Source organism: Artemia franciscana, chromosome 9 (genome assembly GCF_032884065.1).
Source record: "Artemia franciscana chromosome 9, ASM3288406v1, whole genome shotgun sequence".
NCBI classification, from domain to species: domain Eukaryota; kingdom Metazoa; phylum Arthropoda; class Branchiopoda; order Anostraca; family Artemiidae; genus Artemia; species Artemia franciscana.
The window spans coordinates 37114132-37134329 of NC_088871.1; the positions used below are offsets into that span (position 1 = coordinate 37114132).

General features: G+C 35.1%; 1 protein-coding gene across 2 annotated transcripts in view; it reads left to right on the forward strand.

The window, feature by feature from the left end:
• The window catches only part of LOC136031365 (calexcitin-2-like), a 34429-nt gene extending 15978 nt beyond the window's left edge, over nt 1–18451 (forward strand). For both annotated transcript variants that reach the window (XM_065710868.1, XM_065710867.1), the window contains exons 5-7: nt 6779–6890; nt 14876–14973; nt 18272–18451. In XM_065710868.1, the coding sequence (XP_065566940.1) occupies nt 6779–6890; nt 14876–14973; nt 18272–18379 (318 nt within the window). In that variant the 3' untranslated portion in view covers nt 18380–18451. The remainder of the gene's footprint in view (nt 1–6778; nt 6891–14875; nt 14974–18271) is intronic.
• Nucleotides 18452–20198: the final 1747 nt, after the last annotated feature.

Genomic DNA, 20198 nt, shown 5'->3' on the forward strand with positions numbered 1-20198 from the left:
TTGATATTTATTTATTTTACTTAATACTTAAGTAAAATAAATAGGTACTTGAAGCTTTCAAGTAATAATAAATTCTTAAGTACTTTCAAGTACTCTCCAAAGTACATTACGCTTCAGTGGAATGACCTTTATTTTTACAGAAAAAAAATTGTCTAAAAAGGGGATTTCAAAACTCAAAAGTAGTAGGATTTCAGGATTTGGCAAAAAAATTTGAAAAATTTTTCTTAAAGAAAAATGTTTCTTTGGTAACATTTACCTAACAATTGAAACCTTCAGTAAAAACTGATGAAGCTCAAGCAGTCTGTGAAGTACGCTGCTCCATTGGTTACACACTTATAGATGCTGTTGAAGGGCCGTTTAGCTTTCTGTTGCATGCAGCATACACAACGCCCATGTTCAAGAACAAAACATTTCCCGAAAGCTGGAAAGACGCAGCAGCAACAATGTTGGTTGAGGATGTTAAAAGGATGAGAACAAGCAACCCTGATGGCAACAAGTCCAGTCACTTGTCAGGTAATGGTTTCTACAAGTTCTCAGAAGATGAGAGCGACTCACACAGTCTAATCTTCAGTTAACAAAGTGAAGATAGACGTTTTGCGGTTTCTAGGAGACAAACAGAGGGACATTTGCGTTCTTAAGGATTACCCTCACGTGTGGCAAGTCTTTCGAAAGTGTAACTGTTTATTGCCATCTTCAGCTTCTGTTGAAGGACTTTTTTTCAACTGAAGGGTTCTTTTTGTCTCTACGAAGAAATTTGCTAAGAGACCTCAGGTTTGAGGGGTTAGTAGTGCTAAAAGAAAATTCCCAGTACCAGCATTTCCACCAGAAGGCAAATCATTAACCTTGAGTAAAGGAGGCTACACTTTTTTCAATGTTCCTTAGCCTAGGACAGTGCAGTTCGGACTAAATAGAAAAAGAAGAAAACACCATTGAAAAATTCCTAGACCTACCTAGAACTGCCTAGAATCCCGTAATTAGTTACTTTGGTAGACTGTTGGATGACTTTTGTCAAGTGGATACATGTGGCACTGTTACTGTTTAAAACTGAATAACGTTCAAAGAAGCAGACCTCGTATGTGTTTTGTTGTGTTTAATTATTTGTTTAAACTGCGTAATGCCTTTATTATATGACTTAGTTTTATTTTCATTATACGAATAGATATGACTGAGCTAGAAATGGTGCTAGTAGAGTTGCACTTAAGTAGTACTTGAAGTGATACTTAGTACAAGTAAAATTGTGGTCTGGTACTTATTACTTGATACTTAAGTCCAAAAAATTGGAAGTACTTAATACTTGATGCTTAAGTACAAATTTGAACTACTTGTAACAACACTGTTTCTTTACTAGGTTAAAAACTAGGTTAAATTGGCTTCAGATTCTACTACATGATAAGAATTTTGAATTTTATCAGACAAAATTTTCGTATCCTTGTTTGTGGATAAACATCTTTCACTAATAAAATAATTTAATAAAATTTAATTCATAAAAAATTATTAAATTCCTGAAATCTTGTGATATTTTGAAAAGTAAGGTACTTCTCTATCAGTAAAAAAACTTAGTTCAAACGGTGCCGCTCATTTTCTTTATTGCCCCCCTCCTGACTTTTTTTTACTGCACGCATAATTTATTGACATTATTTTCCTACTAAGCGAGAAAGCTGTGTGTGTAGAATCCTTCAATATGGATAAATCGACCTGGGTGCATGTATGTGTTGACAACTACCTCTATCATTCCTAGGGCCGGATAAAGGGCGATTGGAACAATTGGACCCAATCGGGACGCGTGTTTGAAAGGGCCCCGCACTGGCATCAAAAGGATTTTTTTTAAGCTGTGAAACAGCATATTCTTGCCGATTCCAGTAAGCGTTGCTTTGAGTGAGGGATCATTCTCCAGGATCAAACCAACAAAAAAACAAGCTTATCTAACATAAACAATGAATCGAGATAGATTGATTGGTTTAGAAATTATGTCAATTGAAAGTCAAAACTCAGGGAGGTTAAGAATCAAGACTCACAAAAATCAATAAGTTTTAGAAGGATATATATAACAAAATTTAGAAATACCTAAATTCATGTATTCATAATCAATTATGTAAATTTCAAAAGGTATTTTCAGCAAACTCGTAATATCTATAGACAAAAAAAAATTAACGTAAGCTCAAAATAAGGACAAAATTGACGAAAGAGGATGAAAACATAATCTCAAAATGAATAAACTGGACAATCAAATGAGACAAAATTAAGAGAAAGACCTGAGAAATGCAAATGTACAGGTAAAAATGAACAACCTAGACCATCAAAATAGACAAGACTAATCCTAGTAGCTAAGGCTAAGGGCAATGAAAGCTTCTGAAGTAGTGATAAACAAAAATAAAAAACTAAGAAATATGTAGTAAGAATACTTGCAAAAAAATAATCACAACGATTCAAAAAGAAATTGAAGAACAAAGAAATATGAGGTTAGAAGAAAAGTGGCTGCGAGAATTACAACGACTTAAAACGAAACTGAAGAACAAAAAGATATACGGTTACAAGATATGTGACAATGAGGATCAGAACAAATTAAAAAAAAATTAAAATAAAGAACAAATTAACATGTGGTAAGTAGATGTACAACAGCATCAACAAAAAATATGCAGTTAGAAGATAAGCGGCAGCGAGAATTTTAAGCAGCAGTGGGAATCAGAACGTGTCAAAAATGAAAGTGAAAAATATGGAATTGTATGGTTATCAGAAATATGAAAGTGAGCATCAGAAAGTATCAAAAATGGCAATGAAGAACAAAGAACTCTGCTGTTAGAAGACAAGCGACAGTGAGAATCAGAAAGAGTCAAAAATAAAAGAGACGAAGAAAAATAATTCACGCTAGAAGATCAACGTCATCACAATCTTCGACGCCAACGAACTTTGGTGCAAAACCAAGTAAAAACCTACAAAGAAGCCGTCAACTATGCAAGTATTAGTTACAAGTCATTGAACCCTTCAACGTTGTATCTATTAACTTTGGAGTCCTCCTTTTTGCCGCTTGAAAAGTAGGCAATAAAAAAGATTTATAGGGAGTTTGCTGCCTGCCTGGTCGAATTGGATTACCACCTCTACAATTTCCAAATAATTTGGCTTGGCCTGTATAGGACATCACTTGCTCTCTTTAAAATTCCACAAACAATTACAAAACTTGAACTCACGTTTCACTTCAGCTTCATTCAACGTAAGCGAGGATCGAACCATCAATAGTCGTAGTGCTATCAGCTTCAAAGTAGCTGGACAGCCTTATAACAAAAACAATTTAGTGACAAATCCATCACAGACCCCTGAAAGTGATTTTGAACCACATTCATATGGCCAAATACACTTTTTAGACTCTGGTTAAGCTCTTAAAGAAAACCTTGCATATTCTTTAAATACTGGGATACATAAACAACTATGCTAATGGTTGCATGAAAATGCGAGAATTGGAGGATGATTTACAGCAACCTGGTGCTTCACTGGGGCAACAGGCTGTGATAGAAGGTAAGTGACAATGAGAATCAACACATAAAGGCCTATCGTGTAGCCTTTGGTCTATATATATATATATATATATATATATATGTATATATATATAGACCAAAGGCTACAAGATAGGCCTTTATGTGTTGATTCTCATTGTCACTTACCTTCTATCACAGCCAGAAATTCTATAGACAGAAATTCTACTTGTATTTATATATGTTGTATTTATATATATATTTTATATATTATATATTATATATATTTTATTTATTATATTTTTGTATTTTGTCTTCTAAGAAGGACATTGCGTTTGATACAGGGTCTTTTTCCACTGTGCGTCAAATGAAACTGCTGCCTGCAACGTATCAAGACAATTTACCATAAAATAAATTGGCCATTTTTTACCATAGATTAGTCAGTTATTACCAAGACTGTCATAGTACAACATGTCATTGGTTTTTTCTACCATTGGAATAGCTGTCATTATTTTTTCTTGTAATCAGATAAATAGTCATTTTTTCTTTCTAGTTGTCAGATAAACTGTTATTGTTTTTCTTGTCATCGTTTTTGTTTGCCACTGAACATGTGGTCATTGATTTTTGTTACCATAGAAAAAAGTGACAGCGTTATTATGTGTCATCGGACAATGTGTCATTGTTTTTATCGGTCTTCAGAAAAAGTGTATTGTTTTTCTATCATTAAACAGAAAGTCATTAGTGAGGGAACACCTTGCATATACCTAAGCCCCCCTTCCTTACTGGATAATAGGCTAGCTTATATGGTGTTATCTGGTTCTAGCCCCAATGGCAATTTCCAAAGCAGCTAAGGCTAATGCTGTTCTTGAGCGCTTTATTTGCTATACTTTAGACTGACTTGACTTACGAAGCGTCTTCACTTTGGGATTCAAAGGCCAAAATCTAAGGGCTCAGATATTTAAAAATACAACAAAATCAGATTTTGAAGTGCATCTCCCTTGAGCCAAGACAAAGGTCCACAGCTAAACAAAAGCACAACTATTGTTTACATCTTCCATTTGAAGTAGTGTTATGGTTTTTATCTGGCAGTTGATATATTATCATCGTCTTTTTCTGCCATTGGAGAGAAAGTCATCAGTAAAGTTTTTTCATGCCTTCGAGTTCTTCCTCCAATGACAGGTTTGTTAAAAATGTGTTTTCAGAAATCTCTTACCTAGGTTCTTTGCAATGTTTTTGCTCTAGCGTAAAATGGCAAAAAGCCAAATTGAAAGTTGAGGCTCATACTGTTTTTAAGGACGTTTTTTGCTGGGCTTAAGACTAACATGATTCGGTTATAAGGTGTTTGGGCTTGGGATTCACAAGCCGAAGTCAAGTGGCTCAGAGACTGAAAGTGGAAGGGTTGGGAAAAATCCCAGGGCCGACATATATACTCTTGAACAATGATGATCAAGTCAATAGTCTTGTTCACCTGATCTGAGACAATTTTTACTTTTGAAGTGGCTGATTACTTAAACGTCAACGAGCAGCTAGATCTTTTCTCTAAAAGAATAACGGCCGATTTCTTAAAAAAATGTTTTTTTGAACAGTTGAATCGTCAGCTTTCGATGAATAATCGGTCCGTCTTAACGTGGCATGAGACTTGAGAATGTTTAAATTTAGCGTTAGGAAGTATTTTTCTTTCTTTGATTGTTTGAGATTTAGACAGCTCCTGAACATAAGTGGGGATGGAATTCAGTTTAAAGTTACCCAAAAACGTCCTCGCGATTGTATGCTCTGGGGTATTGCTGAAATATCGAAATTCCTCCCTTTGGACTAATATTATTATTAATAGAAAAAAATTTTGAGAAGAAGAGGCTCTCGTGACGATTTTCTACAACACACGTGTTATGAGTTAAATAAGTGCCATTTGCGTTGTCGTGAGTGTTGAAGGTGAGAAAAACTGAAGAGTTAATGCTCCATGACTGCTACGCAGCATGAAGAAATGGTGCTACTCAAGTAAACCTGATACAATTGTTTAATGACTACTAGATAGCATGTGTGGTTTTCCGTTTTGAACCCCCTGAATAATACTTTCTCTTGAGTGTAGTTTTCTGTGAAATTCAAATTTTACGAAATCACCATTAAAAATTAGCTTTTCTCTCCCTTGGAGACCTTGGTCAATTCAGTCTAAAGACTAGGACATAAAGTCCTTAGGAACATCTTTGGCATCAGTGTTGGACTTTGTCATTGTTGCGAGAGCCTGAGTGGAATATTTATGAAAATGCTTTATTAGATATCGTATCACCCGCAAGGGGGGTTAACACATTCTAAAACCTCACTTATGGGGGGGGGCAATACCCCAACCTGATAGATTCAGCTTTGCTATAAGGTTTAGTCGTTCTGTTTTACCCACGTATTATATGTCGAAAATTTGTTGATCCAAAGTATGTATTACGTAAAAATTTTGAGTTACTGATTGTCCATTTTCTTCAATAGAAAATATGACAAAATCAGGTTATGCTGGATCGCTGTCGAAGTGCTATTACTCAATAATAATGAACACCGATTGTTGATTTCTTTAATAGACTGGAAGAGATCGTATGCAAATTAGTTGTTGCCGTTCAATGTGCCTCTCATTTCTGTCATTTCAGTTCAAGTAAATTAAACGGACTGTCAGATGCCTCTACTATGCTATAAATGGTCTTCCAATGAATGATAAACTTCGTTTTGTCTATTTTTTATATTGTCTCATGTGTAAAAATTTCTACGCATCTTGGTATCTATGCACCTAGATAACTACGCATCTAGCAATTTGTGCCTTGAGTTTAAGGATGTTAGGACACCAAGAAAACCATTGTTTATTTTGTGCTGTGCCATTGTGCGTACATCCGAATTTGATAATCTAGAAACACAAAACAAATAAAAGAGGAGACACTTTCGAAGCATGTAGTGGCTTTATTTTAATTTTAGGCTTCCTGAAAATACTTTTTGGATCACCCTCCTCCACGGAGAAAATTCCTTCACGTGACCTTGCACAGACTGGAACAATTTTAGGAGCATTTGAAGAACCTAACGTACTGTTAAATAGAAACTAAAAATAATATTTTCTAGGAATTAGGACATAAAAGGATTTCCTCGAAACAGGACTTCAAGTTCTAAGAAAAAAAACTAAAATTATAAGCCTATAAAAGCTCAAGATTCCGAGCAAAGGTTCGAACCCAGGGGTTTCCGGTCCGGTCGCTTGCTGATTGTAATAGCGTAAGATAGTACTAGGTTTGCAATTTAAATTGCTCAACACTCTTAGAAAAATCGGCAATTTAAGTTTTTTCTAGGTAAGTTTTGAGGAATGGTGTAACTTGTGGGAGTCCTACTCTAATGGAACAAACAAAAACGAGTGGCAAAATAACTATATGGATTTCATGTTTGACCTTAACGATACAACAGGCAAGTTTAATTTTTATCAATTTAATTTAGGCATAGGGGCGTCCGCGGGGGAGCTGAGGACTTGGTCCCACCCCTGAAAATTTTTTTTCCAAATTTCTGGGTACTTTCAATTAAAGTTAAAAAAAAATTTGTATAGGTCCCCAAAAAATTATGTTGCAGATACTTGTTGCGGTATATATTTGTTATTACATTATCTGAGATGACCTATTTTTTCCTGTGAATATTTTTTCTTCGCTCTATACCTTCCTGGCCTTTTTTCCATTTTTTCAGTAATTTTCTGTTAACTTTAAACACACTGATCACAAAAGATATGAGCCTGAGAAAGTTTGCGTGATTTTAGAAAGAATGGGAGGAATTCTGTGAAAATCCATCATTAAGTTCAGCCTACCAGAAGACCTTGAAAGACGAGATTTCAAACTATTATCGGTAGAATACGACACGTGTTTTTCTCGAGAAGATGTGCGTTTTTTTTAAGGTCACAGATGCGCGTTGTTTTTAGTGGTAATTGTATTGAACTTTTTGTCCTATCTTATCAAGAGAGGGCTCATCCAAGCTGAAGTTGAAAGTTGTAGCACACTTTTTAAGCGAAAGAAAATTTTCCACAGCAAATGGGTGTTTTCTGCCGTTTCATGGGCCAAAGCAACAACTTTGGTCTAATGTGGGATAAAATTCTAAGAGTGAAAATTCTGAAGTATTTTTCATGACAAAATTCATGACGCTAGGCTGCTAAAAACTTTGGGCCTGTATGCTAATGGTCAACCATTTTCCTTGGTTTCTCACTAAATTTAAATCTGTTCCATTTTCTTTATAAACGAATTAACAGATGGGCTCCGCTTTCTAAGGTTATATGGAGAGAAAGGTTGATATGGCTAGGGCACATTCCTGGAATGAAGGATGACAGATTGACGAAAATTCTTCTTTTCGGCCAACCGTTTAAGGCTAAACGCAAAGCAGATCGCCAGCGATTGGGGTGGGAGGATGTCATGAAAAAATATTTAAGGGAAATGGGAACTTCCTGGGAAGGTGTAAAGAGGGAGGCTTTGAATAAGTTGTGATAGAGGAAGAGCATGTGTAGCTGTATTGGCCTAAGGCGACTTGTTTCTGTGGTGAGTTGTTGCTATTAATAGTAGTAGTAGTAGTTTCAGCGATACAATCTCCTGGAAGACCATTCCAAATGGAGGTGCAGCGTCTTATGCAGCTGTTCTTCAAGTACACAATGTGGGAAGTCTCCTCTTGTAGGTAGTGCAACTGGGCCGTGATTTTGTGTGTGCGCCGTATTGGCAAATGGCGGCACAAGTAGAAATAATTAGGGGAAGTTTAGGGCAAAATGAAACAATTTTTGTCGATTGCTTATTGGGAAGGCGGTCGGAGAAGTTTTTAATAGAAGGAGGATGGAGTTGAAAAAAAAAATCAAAAGTGCATATTTGGGGCCATATTTTATAAGTTTCCGTTAGATGCCCTTCATATAAATGTGAAGAATACTCAGATCAATAAGGATTTAATCTCCGACTTCCTTCATACGAAAGACTACGCATGTGAATGAATGTTCAATGAGGAGCATAAAATGGGAACTGAGGGGGTAACAGTATCCCTCTTATAATCGAAACGTTTTGTTTTTAACTTAACTGTTAGTTTTTAGATATGCAACAGCGAAGTGTGCAGCGTCACATGCAGTGTGAGAAAAGTTGAGCTTACGCGTAGAAAGCAATGGGCTTACTCCCTTTTATTGGGGAAATTCTATTTTATTTTGAGAAGCAAACACTCTTAAATGGGCCGCTTCTGTCTAAGTATAAATAAAATTTATAATTTAATATTGATTTTGGAAGCTGAGGGGCGCAAGCTCTCCTCGTGTGTAATCTGGATTTGGTATTTTAAACAACTTCAAATTAAACTGAAAACTAAGTTTTTTCAAACAATAATAAAGGGCAGCATTAAAATTTAAACAAACAGAAAAGACCCTGTATATGAGGGGTATTCCCCTTCCCCACCCTACCTCTTTACTGTAAAGCTGGACTTCTTACTAATGCATGATGAATAGAAAGACTTATTGATTAACATTTTTCAAACAATACCCCCTTCCTAAGACCCGAATATAAACCTTAGCTAAATACTAGCCTTTTTAAAATGGGCATTATGAGCCAGTGATTGGGGCGAAATAAGCATAAAAAATCAATAAATATATTGTTTAGCCTTCAATTAAATCAAGAAGTCAGAGAGGATCTGGGAAGGAAGTAAACTAGAAGCAAAAATCTGGAAGTAAAATGGAAGTAAACTGGAACACAATTTTTTTGAATCCAATGATGTTAAAAACTTTGTCCCTGCAATGTTTTGTTAAAAAGAGGTCTTGACCTCTCTCCTTCCAGAAACTCTTTCATCACCCAGTCACCCCCTTTGACGTCTGTTCTTCCTATTATGACTTTGAATCGACTTACCTTGGATTTGATAAGCCTCCCTAGAAGTTACTCTTCGGGGGTCGCCAAAAGGCTTTGATGAGCTTTTTGGTGCTATCAAAGTGCTATCTTATTTTCAGAGGCAATCTATTAGACGATAGAAACGTGTGAGGGTTATTGAGAAATAATATAATATATTATTATATTTTATAATATATTATTATTTATTATGTTAATACAATGTAATAATAATATATTTTATCTGCAATCAATGCGGTTTATATTGCAGTGAAAAGGTGAGATGGTAATAAATTAATGCACCTTGAGTTTGCTATTAGGTAGGAAATCTTCAACGAAATACGGATGTACATGTGGCTGAAATGTTTACACCTACCCCCTCCCACCTCCATCCCCTGTTTCCTGTGCCTACTGCATGTGGGAGTGATTTTTAGGTAAAGTGGAACAACATGATTTCTCAGTACCGTCTCACCTTGATTAATAATTCTTTATACATAATAAATAAGATTTACCAAACAAAAACAAACAAAGTAACAAGTTGAACAATAAAAAAAAAATAACATATAACCAATAGTGAAACTTAATAGAATTGAATAAAAAAAAACAAGTTTTTTTAACTAAAAGTAAGGAGCGACATTAAAACTTAAAACGAACAGAAATTACTTCGTATATGAAAGGGGCTGCTTCTTCATAAACGTCCCAGTCTTTACGCTAAAGTTTGGCTCTTTCTCTCAACTCTACTTTTTAAAACAGTAAAAAAAATAGCGTAAAGAGCGAAACGTTGATGAGGAAGCAGCCCCTTTCATATACGAAATAATTTCTGTTCGTTTTAAGTTTTAATGTCGCTCCTTACTTTCGGTTAAAATTTTTTTTTATTTAATTTCTGAACGTTTTTGAATCAATCCATGTTTTGATTTTGGCTCTCCTCATAGGAATAATTAAAACCAAATTTGCATTTTTTTTTTTTTGCAAAATGGCTTTCTCATAGTGATCGAATGATTTTGGGAAAAAAAGGAGTGGGGGAGAAAGCCTAATTGCCCTCCGATTTTTTGACTTAAAAAGGAAACTAAAACTTTTAATTTTCTGCGAATGTTTTTATCAGTAAAAGATATACGCAACTTATAAATTAGCTTTCGTAACGAACTTTTGTATTCTCATGTTTTTATTACACATGTGAGGGGGTTCACCCCCTCGTCAGTACCTCGCTCTTTACACTAAAGCTTAAATTTTGTCCCAATTCATTAAGAATGACCCCTGAATCAAAAAAGCCGTAGAATAAATAGTTGAAATTACTAAAAATAGTTTAGCGTAAAGAGCGAAGTATTAGGAGGAGGTGAGCCCCTCATATGGGTAATAATTTCTGTTCGTTTTAAGTTTTAATGCTGCTCCTTACTTCCAGTTGAAAAAAACTTTTTCATATTTATTTTTTCATTGTTTTTTTTTTTAATGCTAGAAAGTCCTGCGCTCCCTTCATGGAAATTTTCTTCCCCATGCAAATTCCTCGATGGAAGATTCCCCAATATATCCCCAAACATACCCCCTCTTCTCAACCCCTCCCCCCAACCAAAATATCCCCCTGAAAACGTCAGTACACTTCCCAATAACCATTACTATATGTAAGCAGTGGTCAAAGTTTGTAACTTGTAGCCCCTCCCACGGAAACTGTGGGGGAGTAAGTGGTCCCCAAAGACATAGTTATAAGATTTTTCGACTACGCTGAGTAAAATGGCTATCACAGAATTTTGATCCGTTGACTTTGGGAGAATAATTACCGTGGGAGGGGGCCTAGGTGCCCTCCAATTTTTTTGGTCACTTAAAAAGGAGACAAGAACTTTTCATTTCCGTTAGAATGAGCCTTCTCGCAACATTCTAGGACAGCTGAATCGATACGATCACCCCTGGGAAAAAAAACAAAAAAACACGCGTCCGTGATCTGCCTTCTGGCAAAAAAAATACAAAATTCCACATTTATGTAGATAGGAGCTTAAAACCTGTACAATAAGGTTCTCTGATACGCTGAATCTGATGGTGTGATTTTCGTTAAGATTCTATGACTTTTAGGGGGTGTTTCCCACTATTTTCTAAAATAAGGCAAATAATCTCAGGCTCGTAACTCTTGATGGGTTACACTAAACTTGATGAAACTTATATATTTAAAATCAGCATTAAAATGCAATTCTTTTGATGTAACTTTGGTATCAAAATTCCATTTTTTAGAGTTTTGGTTACTATTGAGCCGGGTCGCTTCTTACTACAGTTCGTGACTTTGGGAGAATAATTAGCGTGGCAGGGGGCCCAGGTGCCCTCCAATTTTTTGGTCACTTAAAAAGGAGACTAGAACTTTTCATTTCCGTTAGAATGAGCCCTTGGCTTTGGCTTTTTCGCCACCTCTGGACTTTGAAAAACACCATTTTGGGCGTATTTTCGTTGAAAAATGCCTTGCTTACATATAGTAATGGTTATTGGGAAGTGTACTGACGTTTTCAGGGGGATATTTTGGTTGGGGGGAGGGGTTGAGAAGAGGGGGTATGTTGGGGGATATATTGGGGAACCTTCCATCGAGGAATTTGCATGTAACCACGAACTGTTTGAAAGATTTACAAGAAAGATACAAAAAAACTTGTAACCACGAACTGTTTGAAAGATTTACAAGAAAGATACAAAAAAACTATAAAAAACAAACAAACAAACTTACGACGAAAAAAAAAAATATAAAACATTTATCAGGTTGCGTCAGTTCACACAAATTAAAGGGAGGGGACAAAATGTATTTTTCAATATCTAGGGGAGGGAAGGCAAATAAAGGCATTTTTCAACGAAAATACGCCCAAAATGGTGTTTTTCAAAGTCCAGAGGTGGCGAAAAAGCCAGGGGCAAAACCTCAAATGATTCCACTGCACTGATCCTCACTGTAAAAAACTCCATGTCTGTAAAGTTTCATTACACTATAGTCATAGATAATTTACCATCGTAAGACGTCCTAAAACGTCCATAACATCCATAATAAATACGTCCATCAAAAGAACTCTTTTTGGCTTTACAAATGTTGAATTTCCGGCATTACTCAATTTTAACTGGCAAAGCTGGGAGCTCTATTTAAACGGATTTCGTTTTGGAAACCATTTAATATTCAGTCCTCGGTTCATTTATCTAATTACCTTGCTTCTTTGCATATTGTCGAGTAATTGCTTTCCAGTCTTAATTTAATAAAATTAAACCTTCCCTGAATTTAGATTTGCTCATTTTGTAAAAAAAAAATACTAGCCAGATAGATTATTGAAATTCTTTGCATTAGGAACAGTATATACTTATCTAGGTTATTACTAAAAATTAAATAAAAAAAAAGAAAATAATGGGCTATATAAAACAAATACCTTTATATGAGGGGGGCATCCTCTGTGCTAAAGGAGGACTAATGCTTTGCCAATAGCATTTACGAGCGCAACAAGCATAGTCAGTTGATAACGGCAATTGGTTGGTATCACGTGACAACATCTTTTTCTTTTATTTTGTAAAACCCTTTTTTCTTTCATTTTCAATCGGTTTGTGGTATAGTAATAAGACTTGCAGTTTTGAATTACCAAAGCTACAAACTGTCTAAACTTAAAGTTTTTAAAGCATATTTTGCAACTTATAGCAATACAAATTTTGAAGATGGAAAATAATTTTTACTCTTTATAACGAAATGCCTTCTTTTTTAGCGCAACCAGTTATAAAATTTCAGTAAGAAGGTCTAAAAAACGAAGATTTGCAATTATGACAAATAATTATTCTCTACTTCGACAAGGACAACAATTCAAAAACCTTAAAAAGAAAACCAAAAGTTTGAAGCTTTGTGCATATCTCAGTAAGAAATTGGACAACAATTTGAACTTATATAAGAAATTACATAAAAATTATATATTAAAATTTAGTATATACTAGCTGTTGAGGTGGCGCTTCGCGCCACCCCAACACCTAGTTGGTGGGGGCGCTTCGCGCCCCCCAAGCCCCCCGCGCACGTAAGTCGTTACGCGCCATTGTAGTTGTGTCCCTGTGTCCCACCTGTGAATATAGATAGATATATATATTTTTTTAACTACGTAAAACTTGCGAATATACAACATTCTTGGCTGTCCCATTGTCTGTGCATATAAATAGATTGTCAGGTTTACCGACTCTTGAACATGCAACATATAATTGTCCATGCGAAAAACAATCTGTATTCAGATCTATACCTCATTATTCTAATGATTGCCCTTGAGCTTTGTTGATGGTGATTGCTAATCAAACATTCTCTGTGTCCCCGTCGTCATTTATATATCCCTCTGTGCCTCCCGGCGTCCCCGTTGTAGTTGTTTCCCTGTGTCCCGGTCGTCATTTGTGTCCCGGTGTCCCAGTCTGTAATTTCTCTTTGAGTGTCGCGGTCGTCATTTATGTTCCCTGTGTCCCGGTCGTCATTTGTGTTCCGGTGTCCCGGTCTGTAATTTCTCTTTGAGTGTCCCGGTCGTCATTTATATTCCCTGTGTCCCGGTCGTCATTTGTGTCCCGGTGCTTTGTTGATGGTGATTGCTAATCGAACATTCCTTGTGTCCCGGTCGCTTTCTCTTTGAGTGTCCCGGTCGTCATTTATATTCCCTATGTCCCGGTGTCCCGGTTGTCATTTGTGTCCCGATGTCCCGGTCTGTAATTTTGTCAGTCGACAAACATGACGTCAGTCGACACACAAACATGACGTCACTCGACAGACACACAGACAACTTATTTTTATATATATAGATAATATATAAATTATTATATATATATATATATATATATATATATATATATATATATATATATATATATATATATATATATAAAATTATAAATTATATAGAAATTATAAGAAATTGGACAACAATTGAAATTTGACAAGGACAACAATTCAAAAACCTTAAAAAGAAAACTAAAAGTTTGAAGCTTTGTGCATATCTTAGTAAGAAATTGGACAACAATTTGAACTTATATAAGAAATTATATAAAAATTATATATTAAAAATTAATATATATAATATATAAATTAATATATATAAAAATTATAAATTATATAGAAATTATAAGAAATTGGACAACAATTGAAATTTGACAAGGACAACAATTCAAAAACCTTAAAAAGAAAACTAAAAGTTTGAAGCTTTGTGCATATCTTAGTAAGAAATTGGACTTCTGGGTTTTACTATACTGTTTATTATTGTTTATATTTTTTTTAATATTGTTTTTTGAGTATTTTTAATGTTGCGTTGCGTTATGTAATGTGACTGAATAATTAAAATGCTTTTAGGTGCATTTTGCATAAAAATTCTCAATTTGCCTTTATTAAAAAAATACATTCAATGGCAAAATTTGGCTTTGTTTTATAGCATTAATTCCTGTTTTTTAGACAATTTTTGGATGGGTATAGGCTTCAAGCGATTGAAGAAGCATATGCACTTTGAATCTGAGACCGTAAAAGACGATTTAATTTGAGCTCGATTTGACCTCTGATTGGCTTGTATTTGATTAATTGCTTGTTTGTATTATTTTTTTCAAGCTTAAGTTATACGGATTTTCTTTCAGGCGACGGCCATTTAGATCAACTTGAATTTACAGCTGAATGGAAAAGGTACAATGTAACGGACGAAGAATGTAACTACGCCTATGCCAAAATTTCCCAAGTATGTATTATTGTGTACTTGCTTACCCAAAGATTGCTCGAATCTTAGAAGATAGAAAATTCAAAGAAAATCCCCCTCGAAAATTTCTCACAAAAAAATTCGCTCCTGTAGAAAACTCCTCCTCTGAGGCAAATTCCACCCCACAGAAGATTCGCCAGAAAATTCTCCATCCAGGAAAATCTCCACTTCCCCACAGGATTTTTAACGATTGTGTTTTAAATTTATAAGTGTTTGAAATTTTCCCGAAAATTCTCCTCGGTAACCGTTCTCCTCCTGCGATATTTTCCTTACCTGTGGGAAAATCCTCCCTTGGAAAATTCCCCCTCGCGATTCTCCTTCATTGGGGAATCAAGTCTACAATTCAAAAACACAATAGTGCTCTGAATCGATAAATACGAACATAAATTAATTTTACAAACGCCATGGTTTCCACAGTAGAGTTATTCCCAGACGAATAAAGTTGTCTTTTACCTTGTATTTAAATAAATTATCTAATAGATTTATTTTTGTTACACACGCAAAGAGTCGGGAAAAGACATGCAAATCCAATTCATTTTGAAATAGAAAATCTCCCTCGTAGAAAACCCCCCTATCCCTCCCAATATCTCCCCTCCCCTCCACAGAAAATTTCCCTGGCATATAAAATAAAGTAGTATTATAAACTTGAAAAGTATTGTTGAATACGAAATTCAGAAAGTTTACCGAAAAAGAAATATTATGACTATGAACACGGCTCCCGTCAAAACCGCTCCAGTACTGACCTTATATTTGTATTCAAAATGCTGCTGGAAGAAACCAATGAGGTGAGAAGGACATTGTACCTTGTGTTCATTTATTTTGAGAGAGCCTTTGACTCAGTAGATAGAACAACACTCTGGAAAATACTCTCATAATACGGCATACCGAAAAAAATCATTAAGCCTATCATGGCTTTCTACAAAGAAACAGAATGCTGTGCACAAACTGGACAAAGGAATACCAGATATTTTAAAATAATGACAGGAGTAAAGCAGGGATGTGCCCTCTCCCACCTACTGTTCATCCATGCTGTAGACTACATCTTAAGTAAATATGAGGGATTTGGGATTGATATTAGTGAGCCGGCCATACTTGGAGGTCTCGATTTTGCTGACAATATAGGTTTTCTTAAAACTTGCAAACCGAGACTGCAGACTTTTATAAATAGCGTTAAAGATGCAGTAGAATAATTTGGACTAAAAATAACACAAATAAAACAAAAAGCTCGGCTACTACTTGGTCTCTTCTTGATATTCAGTGTGGAGATGACCGAATAGAGTTGGTGGTTGAGGGCAGATACCTAGGCAGTGCAGTCGAAAATACTGGCGCAAACGCAAGAGAAGTCCAACTTAGGTTGGGACAAGTACACGGGACGCTTAACCAGCTCAGACGAGTTTGAAAATCTCAAAAATACTCTTTCAGACTAAAGCTACGACGGCTTCAAAGCAATGTTTTTTCAGTACTGCTTTTATGGGTCTGAGACCTAGCACCTCAATAAGCAACAAGAGAAAAAACATTAAATCATTCGAAAACACTTGCCTCAGAAGAAGCCTAAATATAAACTCGACCCAGAGGATAAGAATGACACTATCAGGCAATAGGTCCAGCTACCTTTAATAGCAGATGTTGCCCGTCAACGTAGGTTGTGTTGTCTTGGGGGCTGTCATCAGAATGGGCAGAAATTGCTTGTCAAACTTCATCCTCTTCTGGCAACCAGAAGCATCAATAAGACGAGGCCGTCCTAGAAACACCCAAAGACGTTCACACAGAGGAGACTTGTCAAATATACATGCATCCCTAAGGCCCGAATGGGAAGACATACTAGCTGCAGCAAACCTCTGAGATGACTGGAGACTTTTTGTGGATGCCCTAGGTGCCTCTGGAGGCACAGGAGGAACTAAGGCCTAAGGCCTAATGTCTAAGAAAGTTTGTTAGATGACAGATTTCATAACTAAATAACTCATTATTGAATATCCAGGACATTTGAATAACGTGACTAGGAAGAACTATTAATTATATGTATTGCGGAGTCTCTAAGTTCAGTCAGCGTGGGAAGTATTAGGAAGGCCTTTTAGAGGGGAGGATCCTTATACCTAACATTTTCGCAAAAGTTTGCTCAACAACTTTTAAAAGTTTGTTGGCCATCGGCTGAACAGTGTAGTAATTCATACAGGATACACAAAGGCAGACAAATAGACACAAATAATTTTGTGTCTATTTGTCTTGTGTCTATTTGATATATATATATATATATATATATATATATATATATATATATATATATATATATATATATATATATATATATATACATATATATATATATATATATATATATATATATATATATATATATATATATATATATATATATATATATATATATATATATATATATATATATATAGTAAAGTAATTAAACGCGACATATTGTTTCATAGCCCTTCCCAGACATTTACATAAAACAAATCCGGAGCGAGGGGGTGATTTCGCTTTACCAAACCAGAAACTCTCTAGACTCTGATAGTGGTTGAAATATATTAGTCACAATCGACGTATATAAACAACCTGTCTATGTACAAAATCTGAGCACCCTGTCTCCTCTGAGAACCACTTAAGAACAACACCTCCCAAAAAATATCAAGAAAAATGGGCTAAATTGTAAGAAAACAGAATAAAATGGCCTGAAAACAGCTTTTTACTACCACTTTACTTGACAGCCCCCACACTGAGGAGTGGGAAGCTACTCTAAATTTATAGAACTCTCTCTATTTATCTAGAATTTTTGTTATATTCAAAATGTCATATTCAGTTTTTCCTTCTAATTTAAAATGTGCCTCTATTACATCTGTATTATATATCTTCGTTAATTTTTAAAACAGCTTAGAAACAGCGTTAAGTTTTAAAAACTACTTTATTAATAATATATATACATATATATATATATATATATATATATATATATATATATATATATATATATATATATATATATATATATATATATATATATATATATATATATACATATATATATATATATATATATATATATATATATATATATATATATATATATATATATATATATATATGTGTGTGTATATATATATATATATATATATATATATATATATATATATATATATATATATATATATATATATATATATATATATATATATATATATATATATATATATATAAACGAACTACGAATTAAAACTACGAGTTGTTGGAGACCTCGCTTCATGTTTCTTTCATTTTCTTTCTTTTTCAGGGAAAGCCCTTCCTAACCAAATCTGACTACAAAGCCCTGTGGCATCAATATTTTACAAGTGACGATCCTGCTTCTCCCGGAAATTTTCTGTTTGGTAAAGCAGTTTGAAGACTATATAAATTTTCAGAATTTATTTCCTGTTATAAAATTTTCTTAGATGGGATTAAAACATCAATTTTCTTCCTCATGCTTAAGGTGACTCATTTGGTGCCAAAAGAGATGGTATTGGCTAAGACATCGAATTTTCATATGTTATAGTGAACCCTATACAGGTAGATGGGCTCACTAGGAGCGTGTTCTAGATCAAATTGCAATTTAATTTGTATTTAATTAAAATTTAATGTGCATTAACTACAGACCTGGAGCGTTTTATTAAATAATGCCCTAACACAGATTTAACTACTACTATTAACAACTTATCGCAGCACCAGACTATCAGAGGCCTACACAGCAACACACGCTCCTACTAAATCCCAATTTATTCAAAGCCTGCCTCTTTACCACCTTCCAGGAAGTTCCCATTTCCCTTAAAACTTTCTTTATGATGTCTTCCCATCTCAGCTGTGGACGTCCTGTTTTCCGTTTAGCCCTAGACAGTTGACTGAAAAGGACAATCTTCAGCAGTCTGTCATCCTTCATCCGCAGAACGTGCCCTAGCCATCTCAACCTTTCTCTCATTATAGCCCTAGAAAGTGAAATTGATCCACACTTTTCGTACAGCCAACTGCTTAAAATACGGTCAGTCATACGGGTGCCCAGAGCAATCGGTAAGCAAAGTCTCTGGAAAACATCTAGCAAATCTTCATCTGTTTTTCGGAGCACCCATTCTTCAGAACCCTATTTGACCACTCTCATCACTCTAGCTTCTAATATTCTAATCTTCGTTTGCATACGTATTTTCTGATCCTTCCAAAAAAATTTTCAACTGTGAAAAGAGTCTTTTGAAATGAATCAACTGTGAATAGCCCTGAGTTTTGGCTATTCTACTTTTACCAACTTCACTCCACCCACCATCATTACTAATAATACTACCAAGGTAAGTGGAGCTGTCCACCTGATCAATCTTTTCGTTACCCAAAGACACCTTTTTCATCTCGATTTATTCCTAGCCTTGGAGACTTCTTAAAATTAATTTTAAATCTATTCTTCCTCTGAACTCGCAAAACCTCTAAGAGTTCATTCATTTTGCTCACACTTTTATCTAGGATGCTTCCATCGTCAGCATAATTTAAGTCCAGGAAGGTTTTTTTTTTATCCACATTTGATTCTGTGTTCTCCCATTGCCTTTGCTGTGCTCCTTTAGACAAAGTCCATCAAAATGATCCATATAAAAGGGGATAGAACACAATCCTGCTTCTAACCTCAGCTGCTAACCTCATTTCCTACCCTTAACCACATCAGCGTTATTCTCGTACTTACCACTAATCACTTTGATGTATTTGTCTGGTATATCTTACAAATATAGGACCTTCGCTAAAGATCAACAGAATTGAACGCTTGCTCATAATCTATAAGACTGAGGAGTAAAGGTGTTTGGTAACTCAGGAACTTCTGAATTATTAACTTAGGAGTAAAACTGTGGTCGACACATCCTCTCCCCTTTCAAAAACGGCAATGATCTTCTCTTACAACTTTGCCTACAGCATCTCTCAGTCTAAAAAGTATCATATCACTAAGTAATTGGCTAACCACAGAGACCAGGCTAGTGCCTCAACAATTACCACACTCACTCTTATCACCTTTCTTGCACAATGGCTTTATTAGGGGTTTCCAAAAATCGCTAGGTAGCCTACTCCCTTTTTCAAAAACCATATTTATTATCTTGGTAACTTATTTCTAACCTCAGAGTCAATATATTTAAGAAACTCATTTACCACACTATTAGCACCTGAGTTTGTATTTTAATACTTTCTTCACTTTCTTTACA